Consider the following 11,721-nt stretch of genomic DNA (forward strand, 5'->3'; position numbering starts at 1 on the left):
CAGCAACTGTGATTATTAAATATTCAGCATGCAGCTTATTTAAAATTTTTCCCAGCATGAACTCGATAGTGTGCCACAAGGTGGGATGACTGAGTGAATCCCTTCCCACATTCAGAGCAGATGAATGGCCTCTCTCCAGTGTGAACTGACTGGTGTATCTGTAGGTGGGATGATTTAGTGAATCCCTTCCCACAAACAGAACAGGTGAATGGCCTCACTCCCGTGTGAACTCGCTGGTGTATATGTCGGCTGGATGACTGAGTGAATGCCTTCCCACATTCAGAGCAGGTGAACGGTTTCTCCCCAGTGTGAACTCGCTGATGTACTGTCAGTTGAGATGACCGAGAAAATTCCTTCCCACAATCTGAGCAGGTGAACGGTCTCTCTCCAGTGTGAATTCTCTGATGTACCTTCAGTTGAGATGACTGAGTGAATCCTTTCCCACACACAGAACAGATAAATGGCCTCTCCCCAGTATGAATTCGTTGATGCTCCTTCAGTTGAGATGACCGACTGAATCCCTTCCCACAGTCTGAGCAGGTGAATGGCCTCTCCCCAGTGTGAATTCGTTGATGTTCCTTCAGTTGAGATGACTGAGTGAATCCATTCCCACATACAGAACAGATGAACGGCCTCTCTCGAGTGTGAAATCGCTGATGAACCTTCAGTTGAGATGACCCAGGAAAACCTTTCCCACAATCTGAGCAGATGAATGGTTTCTCCCCAGTGTGAACTCGCTGATGTACCTTAAGTTGAGATGACTGAGTGAATCCCTTCCCACAGTCTGAGCAGGTGAATGGCCTCTCCCCAGTGTGAACTCGCTGATGCTCCTTCAATAGAAATGACCGAGTGAATCCCTTTCCACAGTCTGAGCAGATGAATGGCCTCTCCCCAGTGTGAATTCTCTGATGTACCTTCAGTTGAGATGACTGAGTGAATCCCTTCCCACAGTCTGAGCAGGTAAACGGCCTCTCTCCAGTGTGAACTCGCTGATGTACCTTCAATTGACAGGACCGAGGAAACCCCTTCCCACAGTCTGAGCAGGTGAACGGCATCTCCCCAGTGTGAACTAACTGGTGTGCCAGTAGATCAGATGACCGAGTAAATCCCTTGCCACAGTCTGAGCAGATGAATGGCCTCTCCCCAGTGTGAACTCGCTTGTGTGTCTGTAGATTGGATGACTGAGTGAATCCCTTTCCACAGTCCAAGCAGGTGAATGGCCTCTCCCCAGTGTGAACTAACTGGTGTGTCAGTAGGTGGGATAACTGAGTGAATCCCTTCCCACAATCGGAGCAGGTGAACGGCATCTCCCCGCTGTGAAGTGACTGGTGTGCCAGTAGGTCAGATGACTAAGTGAATCCCTTCCCACAGTCAGAGCAGATGTACGGCCTCTCTCCAGTGTGTCAGCGGATCAGTTGACCAAGTGAATCTCTTCCCATAAACAGAACAAGTGAACAGCTTGACAGTGCTGTGAATTTTCTTATGTACCTTCAGCTTAGATGACAGAATGAATTGCTTCCTGCAGACAGCCAGGTGAACCATCTATGTTGTGAACTTGCTGACTTATCTTCGAGCTGAATGATTCCAGTTGAACAGGTGAATGGCCTCTCCCCACTGTGAACTCACTGGTGTGTCCACGGGTTGCTGAGTGAATGAATCTCTTCCCACATTGACAGGATATCTCCCTGCTATCAATTTTCTAGCAATTCATCAAGTCAGATGTTAGATGTAGTGAATCCCTTGCACAATCAATGTAGTTAAAGAATTATCTCTAGTGAACAAATGCTGGTATGTTCTCAGCACCTCGGTTCCAAGCAGATTTCACTGAGTTAAAGCAGAAAACTTCATTTCAGACACAAAGCATGTTTTCAGCTGGGGTGACATACTTCTTCATCTCCAAGGATCAACAACAGATATATTGATGTTACAGTTGAAATATCTGGTCATTCCTTGAGTATCTGGACAGAGACAGCAAAACTGACGTAATGTTGTTTGTGATTCCCATTGACAAATCCTTTGCCGTTTCTACCCTGTTAGAAGATTTACAAAAGACATCAATGGGTAAAGAACAACATTTCAGATGAGATAACTTTAGTCTCTACAATGAGTTCTGACATCACATTGTTACAGTGAGGTTCATCTCAAGCTGAACAACTCGCGGTAACATAGTGGTTAGCAGAACTCTTTACAGAATCAGCGACCTGGGTTCAATCCCATCACCACCTGTAGGAGTTTGTATGTTCTCCCCTGACCAATTGAGTTTACTCTGGGTGCTCCAGCTTCCTCCCACAGTCCAAAGACATACTGGTTGGTAGGTTAATTGATCATAGTAAATTACCCCGTTGTTAGGCAAGGATTAAATCAGGGGATTGCTGGGCGGTGTGGCTAAAAGGACTCAAAACTCAATAATTAAATAAACTCCCCAGCTTCAAAATGGGCATGGGAGAGATCACCAAGTTCTCTGACTGTTTTTCTCTTGGTATCAGAATGGGACATTTTTGCCTGTTTTCAATCTATGACTTGGCACAGCTTGTCTCCATCAGTAGTATTTCAAGTTCTGGTCAAGTCCCACAATGCTACATAGAGCATAGGATATTACATTACGAACAAGAGAAAATCTGCAGATGCTGGAAATCCCAGCAACACACAAAATGATGGTGGAAATCAGCAGGCTAGGCAGCACCTATGGAAAAAAGCACAGTCGAGGTGTTGACCCGAAATGCCAACTGTACTTTCTCCCACATGGCTCCTCCTGGAGACTTTCTAATTACTTTGACTCCACCACTCCACCCTGCACCTCCCCTGCCCCCCCCACTATCTGTGCCTAGTGACAGTGAGGATAGGAATAAAATGAGATGGCAGATAAATGTGTGGCTGAAGAATTGGAGCAGGGAGCAGGAATTCAGATTTCTCGATAATTGGGACCACTTCTGGGGCATGTGAGACCTGTACAAAAGAGATGGGTTGCACTGGAATCTGAGGGGGACCAATATTCTTGCAGGCAGATTTAATAGTGCTGTTGGGAGTCATTTAAACTAAAATGATAGGGGGATGAAAAACAGGATGATAGAGCTGAGGTAAACACGAGGAATTCTGCAGATGCTGGAAATTCAAGCAACACACATCAAAGTTGCTGGTGAATGCAGCAGGCCAGGCAGCATCTCTAGGAAGAGGTACAGTCAACGTTTCGTTCACCAGCAACTTTGATGTGTGTTGCTTGATAAAGCTGAGGATAAGCCAGCAGGTTTACACGTAGATTATGGGTGTAACATGAATGTAAGGAAGGACAAACCAATAATTGGGTACAAATGCAGACAGAGCAAAGAGTTAAATAGTATTACAGATGCAAAATCCAAAAGGGTGAAGAATGCAGTACTGAAGGTGATATTTAAATGCGCATAGCATTCGGATTAAGGTGGATGAACTCATGGTGCAATTACAGATTGGTCGGTATTATGCTCTATCACTAAATTGTGGCTGAAAGGCCATAATTGGGAGCTTAACATCAAAGAATATACTTTGTATTGAAAGGACAGGCAGGAAGGCATAAGGCAGCGGAGTGGCTCTGTTGGTGACAGATGGAATTACATCTTTAGAAAGAGGTGATATAGGGTCAAAGTATGTTGAATCTTCGTGGGTGCAGTTAAGAAATTGCAAGGGTAAAAAAATTATGGGAATCATATATAGGCCTCCAAACGGCAGCCAAGGTGTGGGATTGAGATTGTAAAGGGAGTTGGAAAAGGCATATTATAAGGGTAATGACACAATTGTAATAGGATACTTCAATAAGCAAGTTGATTGGGAAAATCAGGTTGGCCTCAAATTGCAAGAGAGAGAGTTTTTTTAAATGCCTACGAGATGGCTTTTTAGAACAGCCTGTGCTTGAGCCTACTCAGGGAAAGGCCATCTTAGATTGGGTGTTGTGTAATAACACAAATCTTATTAGGGAGCTTAACACAAAGGAACCCTTAGGAGACAGTGATTGTAATATGATTGAATTCATACTGCAGTTTGAGAGGGAGAAGCATGTATCAGTAACACATGGAATAAGGAGAATTACAGAGGCATGAGAGAGGAGCTTGCCCAGGTGGATTGAAGGAGGATAATGGCAGGGATGACTGCAGAACAGAGATGGCTTAAGTTTCTGGGAATTGTTCACAAGGCGCAGGATAGGTATGTCCCACAGAAGAAGCTGTTCTCAAATGGCAGCAGTAGGCAACTGTGGCTGACAAGGGAAGTTAAGGACCGCACATAAAAGGGCATATAAGATAGCAAAAGTGAGTGGGAATTTAGATGATTGGGAAGTTTTTAAAATCCAACAGAAGCCAACTAACAAAAATATAAGAAGGGAAAAAATGAAATACAAGGGCAGACTAGCCAATAATATAAAGCAAGATACCAAAAGTATTTTCAGTTATATAAAGAGTAAAAGAGAGGTGAGAGTTGGTATTGAACCACTGGAAAATAATGCTGGTATGGAAGTAAAGGTGGGGGGGGGGGCGGGGGGGGGGGAGACAAAGAAATGGCGGATGAACTTAATCGGTACTTTGGCATACTACTAGTGTCTTCCACAGTGAAAACAGATGCAGAGGTCTGTGTGTATCAGGGAGCAGGAGTGAGTGCCATTGGTATTTCTAAAGAAAAAGTGCTAGGCAAACTCAAAGGTCTGAAGGCAGACAAGCCACCTGGGCCAGATGGACTACATCCCAGAGTCCTGAGAGAGGTTGCTGAAGAGATAACAGATGCATTGGTCATGATCTTTCAAAATCAGTTGACTCTGACATGGTCCCAGAGGACCATAAGATATAAGATATAGGAGCAGAAGTAGGCCAATCAGCCCACCGATCATGGGCTGAGCTAATTCTTCCAGTTACCCCCACTCCCCTTTCACCCCATACCCTTTGATGCCCAGGCTAATCAAGAACGTAGCAACACATATAAAAGTTGCTGGTGAACGCAGCAGGCCAGGCAGCATTTCTAGGAAGAGGTGCAGTTGACGTTTCAGGCCGAGACCCTTCATCAGGACTAACTGAAGGAAGAGTGAGTAAGGGATTTCAAAGTTGGAGGGGGAGGGGGAGATCCAAAATGATAGAAGACAGGAGGGGGAGAGATGGAGCCAAGAGGTGGACAGGTGATAGGCAAAAGGGATACGAGAGGATCATGGGACAGGAGGTCTGGGAAGAAAGACATGGGGGGGGGAACCCAGAGGATGGGCAAGGGGTATATTCAGAGGGACAGAGGGAGAAAAATGAGAGTGAGAGAAAGAATGTGTGTATAAAAATGAGTAACAGATGGGGTACGAGGGGGAGGTGGGGCATTAGTGGAAGTTAGAGAAGTCGATGTTCATGCCATCAGGTTGGAGGCTACCCAGACGGAATATAAGGTGTTGTTCCTCCAACCTGAGCGTGGCTTCATCTTTACAGTAGAGGAGGCCATGGATAGACATTTCAGAATGGGAATGGGATGTGGAATTAAAATGTGTGGCCACTGGGAGATCCTGCTTTCTCTGGCGGACAGAGCGTAGGTGTTCAGCAAAGGGTCTCCCAGTCTGTGTTACGTCTCGCCAATATATAAAAGGCCACATCGGGAGCACCAGATGCAGTATATCACCCCAGTTGACTCACAGGTGAAGTGTTGCCTCACCTGGAAGGACTGTTTGGGGCCCTGAATGGTGGTAAGGGAGGAAGTGTAAGGGCATGTGTAGCACTTGTTCCGCTTACATGGATAAGAGCCAGGAGGGAGATCAGTGGGGAGGGATGGGGGGGACGAATGGACAAGGGAGTTGTGTAGGGAGCGATCCCTGCGGAATGCGGGGGGGGGGGGGGAGGGAAAGATGCGCTTAGTGGTGGGATCCCATTGGAGGTGGCGGAAGTTACGGAGAATAATATGTTGGACCCAGAGGCTGGTGGGGTGGTAGGTGAGGACCAGGGCAACCCTATTCCTAGTGGGGTGGCGAGAGGATGGAGTGAGAGCAGATGTACGTGAAATGGGGGAGATGCGTTTAAGAGCAGAGTTGATAGTGGAGGAAGGGAAGCCCCTTTCTTTAAAAAAGGAAGACATCTCCCTCGTGCTAGAATGAAAAGCCTCATCCTGAGAGCAGATGCGGCGGAGACGAAGGAATTGCGAGAAGGGGATGGCGTTTTTGCAAGAGACAGGGTGAGAAGAGGAATAGTCCAGATAGCTGTGAGAGTCAGTAGGCTTATAGTAGACATCAGTGGATAAGCTGTCTCCAGAGACAGAAAGATCTAGAAAGGGGAGGGAGGTGTCGGAAATGGACCAGGTAAACTTGAGGGGCAGGGAGACAGTTGGAGGCAAAGTTAATAAAGTCAACGAGCTCTGCGTGCATGCAGGAAGCAGCGCCAATGCAGTCATCGATGTAGTGAAGGAAAAGTGGGGGACAGATACCAGAATAGGCACGGAACATAGGTTGTTCCACAAAGCCAATAAAAAGGCAGGCATAGCTAGGACCCATACGGGTGCCCATAGCTACACCTTTAGTTTGGAGGAAGTGGGAGGAGCCAAAGGAGAAATTATTAAGAGTAAGGACTAATTCCGCTAGACGGAGCAGAGTGGTGGTAGAGGGGAACTGATTAGGTTGGAATCCAAAAAGAAGCATAGAGCTTTGAGACCTTCCTGATGGGGGATGGAAATATATAGGGACTGGACATCCATGGTGAAAATAAAGCAGTGGGGGCCAGGGAACTTAAGATCATCGAAAAGTTTAAGAGCATGAGAAGTGTCACGAACATAGGTAGGAAGGGATTGAACAAGGGGGGATAAAACCGTGTCAAGGTATGCAGAAACGAGTTCGGTGGGGCAGGAGCAAGCTGAGACAATAGGTCGGCCAGGACAGGCGGGTTTGTGGATTTTGGGTAGGAGGTAGAAATGGGAAGTGTGAGGTGTGGGAACTATAAGGTTGGTAGCAGTGGATGGGAGATCCCCTGAGCGGATAAAGTCAGTGATGGTGTGGGACACAATGGCCTGGTGCTCCTTAGTGGGGTCACAATTGAGGGGTAAATAAGAGGAGGTATCCGCCTCGGCAAGGTAGAGGTCAGTACACCAGACTACAACTACAACAGCACCCCCCTTGTCGGTGGGTTTAATAAAAAGGTTAGGATTAGTGCGGAGGGAGTGGAGAGCAGAGCGTTCCGAAGGAGTGAGGTTGGAATGGGAACAAGGTGCGGTGAAGTCGAGACGGTTGATGTCCCGTCGGCAGTTAGCGATAAAGAGATCCAGAGCAGGCAGAAGACCAGAGCGGGGTGTCCATGAAGAAGAGGAAGGTTGAAGACGGGAGAAGGGGTCATCGGTGGGGGTGGAAGAGTCCTTGCCGAAGAAGTAGGCTCGGAGATGGAGACGGTGGAAGAAAAGTTCCACATCATGGCGAACACGGAACTCGCTGAGGTGTGGGCAAAGGGGGACAAAGGTGAGGCCCTTACTGAGGACAGAGCGCTCTGCCTCCGACAGTTGAAGGTCGGAGGGAATGGTAAAGACCCAGCACGGATGAGAGCTGGGATCAGAGGGGGGAGGGGTGAAGCTTGGGGGGGGTCAATGGAGAGGGGAAGGTTGGGGTGAGAGGAAGATGGAGCCTCTGAGGACCCAGGAGCTGACGATGGGATCTGAAGGAGATGGGATTGCAGAGTATTGGTGGGGGAAGGGGAGACGGAAGTCACAATAGCAGCACATAAAGACCCTGGGTGGAGTCGCAGTTGGTGGTTGCGCAATCACTTTGAGTGTGTCCATGGTCGTTGCTGGAGTCCGGGTTTTGAATATGCCCTGAGGTGTTGGAGCCCTCAGGAATTGTCCCTATATACTTCCATCCTCCATCAGGAAGGTCTCAAAGCTCTACGCTTCTTTTTGGATTCCAGACCTAATCAGTTCCCCTCTACCACCACTCTGCTCTGTCTAGCGGAATTAGTCCTTACTCTTAATAGTTTCTCCTTTGGCTCCTCCCACTTCCTCCAAACTAAAGGTGTAGCTATGGGCACCCGTATGGGTCCTAGCTATGCCTGCCTTTTTATTGGCTTTGTGGAACAATCTATGTTCCGTGCCTATTCTGGTATCTGTCCCCCACTTTTCCTTCGCTACATCGACGACTGCATTGGCGCTGCTTCTTGCACGCATGCAGAGCTCGTTGACTTTATTAACTTTGCCTCCAACTTTCACCCTGCCCTCAAGTTTACCTGGTCCATTTCCGACACCTCCCTCCCCTTTCTAGATCTTTCTGTCTCTGTCTCTGGAGACAGCTTATCCACTGATGTCTACTATAAGCCTACTGACTCTCAGCTATCTGGACTATTCCTCTTCTCACCCTGTCTCTTGCAAAAACGCCATCCCCTTCTCGCAATTCCTCCGTCTCCGCCGCATCTGCTCTCAGGATGAGGCTTTTCATTCTAGGACGAGGGAGATGTCTTCCTTTTTTAAAGAAAGGGGCTTCCCTTCCTCCACTATCAACTCTGCTCTTAAACGCATCTCCCCCATTTCACGTACATCTGCTCTCACTCCATCCTCCCACCACCCCACTAGGAATAGGGTTGCCCTGGTCCTCACCTACCACCCCACCAGCCTCCGGGTCCAACATATTATTCTCCATAACTTCCGCCACCTCCAACGGGATCCCACCACCAAGCACATCTTTCCCTCCCCCCTCTCTCTGCATTCCGCAGGGATCGCTCCCTACACAACTCCCTTGTCCATTCGTTCCCACCCATCCCTCCCCACTGATCTCCCTCCTGGCACTTATCCGTGTAAGTGTAACAAGTGCTACACGTGCCCTTACACTTCCTCCCTTACCACCATTCAGGGCCCCAAACAGTCCTTCCAGGTGAGGCAACACTTCACCTGTGAGTTGACTGGGGTGATATACTGCGTCTGGTGCTCCCGATGTGGTCTTTTATATATTGGCGAGACCCGACGCAGACTGGGAGTCCGCTTTGCTGAACACCTACGCTCTGTCCGCCAGAGAAAGCAGGATCTCCCAGTGGCCACACATTTTAATTCCACATCCCATTCCCATTCTGACATGTCTATCCATGGCCTCCTCTACAGTAAAGATGAAGCCACACTCAGGTTGGAGGAACAACACCTTATATTCCGTCTGGGTAGCCTCCAACCTGATGGCATGTACATCGACTTCTCTAACTTCCGCTAATGCCCCACCTCCCCCTCGTACCCCATCTGGTACTTATTTTTATACACACATTCTTTCTCTCACTCTCCTTTTTCTCCCTCTGTCCCTCTGAATATACCCCTTGCCCATCCTCTGGGTCCCCCCCCACCTCCTTGTCTTTCTTCCCAGACCTCCTGTCCCATGATCCTCTGGTATCCCTTTTGCCTATCACCTGTCCAGCTCTTGGCTCCATCCCTCCCCCTCCTGTCTTCTCCTATCATTTTGGATCTCCCCCTCCCCCTCCAACTTTCAAATCCCTTACTCACTCTTCCTTCAGTTAGTCTTGACGAAGGGTCTCGGCCTGAAACGTCGACTGCACCTCTTCCTAGAGATGCTGCCTGGCCTGCTGCGTTCACCAGCAACTTTTATGTGTGTTGTTTAAAGAAAAGTTTTGACACGTTGAAGCAGTTGGTTACCAATGCACCAGTTCTCAAGTTCTATGATGTCAATAAACCAGTAACGAAGTCTGTGGATGCCAGTTCGGAAGGAATAGGAGCTGTTATACTGCAGGATGGGAGGCCTGTGATGTATGTATCACAAGCACTTACGGATTGCCAACGCCGATATGCTCAAATCGAAAAGGAATTACTCGCCATAGTTTATGGGTGTGAGAAGTTCCACCAATATGTATATGGCAAAGAAATCCAGGTTGAGGGTGATCACAAACCACTTGAGAGCATCTTCAAAAAGCCACTCCACCAAGCTCCTATGAGGCTGCAAAGGATGCTTCTCAGACTACAGAGGTACACTCTCACAGTCACCTATAAGCCAGGAAAAGAACTGAACATCGTTGATGCTTTGAGCCGTGCTTACCTCAAAGAGCAAAAGGAAGAGTTGCTAGGAAGAGAGTTGGAGGTCAACTGGGTTACACCTCAGCTACCCATCTCTGAGGAGAAGTTGAACATGTTCAGGAAAGCGACAGTAATGATCCTGAAATGCAAATGCTAAGAGACATTACAATGAATGGATGGCCAGCAGAAAGATGTTCCAAAGAAAATGCAGAAATACTGGACATTTAAAGAGGAAATCAGCTATGCATCAGGACTAATGTTCAAAAGGGCAAAACTCATCGTACCAAACCAAATGAGACAGGAAATGCTCAACAGAATTCATGAGTCACACCTGGGGTAGTGAAGTGTAAAGAAAGAGCAAGGGACATTCTCTATTGGCCAGGCAGGTCAACTCAGATAGAAGACATTGTGTCTCAGTGTGCTGTCTGTAATGAAAACAAAAACAGCAATCCAAGAGAGCCTCTGCTTCCCCACCCACTACCAGGAAGACCATAGGAGAAGATTGGCACAGATCTCTTTCACTACAGTGGTTTAGAATATCTGCTTTGTGTGGACTAGTATTCAAAATATCCGGAGATCACCAAGTTGAGTGACACGTCCAGTCGAGGTGTCATTACTGCAATGAAGTCGACATTCGCAAGAAATGGTATTCCAGATATTGTCGTTAGTGACAATGGTCCACAATATGCCAGTGGTGAGTTCAGAGGGTTCTCAGAAAGCTGGAAATTTCAACATATTACTTCCAGTCCAAGGCACACTCAGTCTAATGGACAAGCAGAGAGAACTGTACAAACTGTCAAGAACATGCTCAAGGCGGCACATAGCAGCAACGGTGACCCGTACATTGCTCTGCTTGAATACTGCAACACACCGATTGAGGGTGTGGATTCTCTCCTGCGCAGCTGTTGATGGGACGTCGTCTGAAGTCCAAACTGCCAACATCCACAACTCTACTGACTCCTGAAGGTAATGCTCAAGTACATGACAAGCAAAAGTACAAGCAAATAAAGCAAAAGAGCTACTATGACAGACATACAAGACAATTGCCAGATCTGCATACAGGTGAAATGTCAGAATACAGAGAGGAGACACTTGGCAACCAGATGTGGTTGTGAACAGACATCAGCAACCAAAATCCTTCATAGTTCGCACGCTGGATGGAAGAGTCTACAGGAGGAACAGGAAGCATCTGCTGAAGACAGGCTAGAATGAGTTTCCATGTACAGATGCACAGGATATTTCCACAGAAACAGACATGGAAACAAACAACACCAAGAATGATGCAGACCCCAAAGACACAGAGGTCACTTGAGAGACTGACACAGATGAAGGTCAAGCACAGTCACAGTTGTATCACACACAGTCTGGGAGATAAGTCAAACTTCCAGCTAGATACAGCGACTAATGAAAGGTTTATTAGTCTATGTTAGTAAAAGAAAATACACTACTGTTAGTATTGTAAGATACAATGCAGAATACGGTACAAGGTGGTAAGATTTTTTTTTAGTTTATGTCATGGTTGTTGCACTGTAAGAAGAGCATATCTAGGGGCATTGTTTTGGTAATTCACAGTGTTGTAAAAAAAATCTTGAGAAGGGGATATAATGTATTGTGCGAGTATTCATAGCGTCAGAGTGCGTATGACGTCAGGACGTGGAAAAGAGTTTAAAAAAAAATGGAAGCAACACACATCAAAGTTGCTGGTGAACGCAGCAGGCCAGGCAGCATCTCTAGGAAGAGGTGCAGTCGACGTTTCAGGCCGAG

General features: G+C 47.2%; 1 protein-coding gene across 1 annotated transcript in view; it reads right to left on the reverse strand.

The window, feature by feature from the left end:
- Positions 1–10,679, reverse strand: part of LOC140202464 (uncharacterized) — a 39,575-nt gene extending 28,896 nt beyond the window's left edge. The window contains 2 exon segments of the mRNA XM_072267327.1: positions 57–2,030; positions 9,980–10,679. Coding sequence (XP_072123428.1) covers positions 57–1,307 — 1,251 coding nt within the window. The 5' untranslated portion in view covers positions 1,308–2,030; positions 9,980–10,679.
- Positions 10,680–11,721: the final 1,042 nt, after the last annotated feature.

This window comes from Mobula birostris, chromosome 9 (assembly GCF_030028105.1).
Source record: "Mobula birostris isolate sMobBir1 chromosome 9, sMobBir1.hap1, whole genome shotgun sequence".
NCBI classification, from domain to species: Eukaryota; Metazoa; Chordata; class Chondrichthyes; order Myliobatiformes; family Myliobatidae; genus Mobula; species Mobula birostris.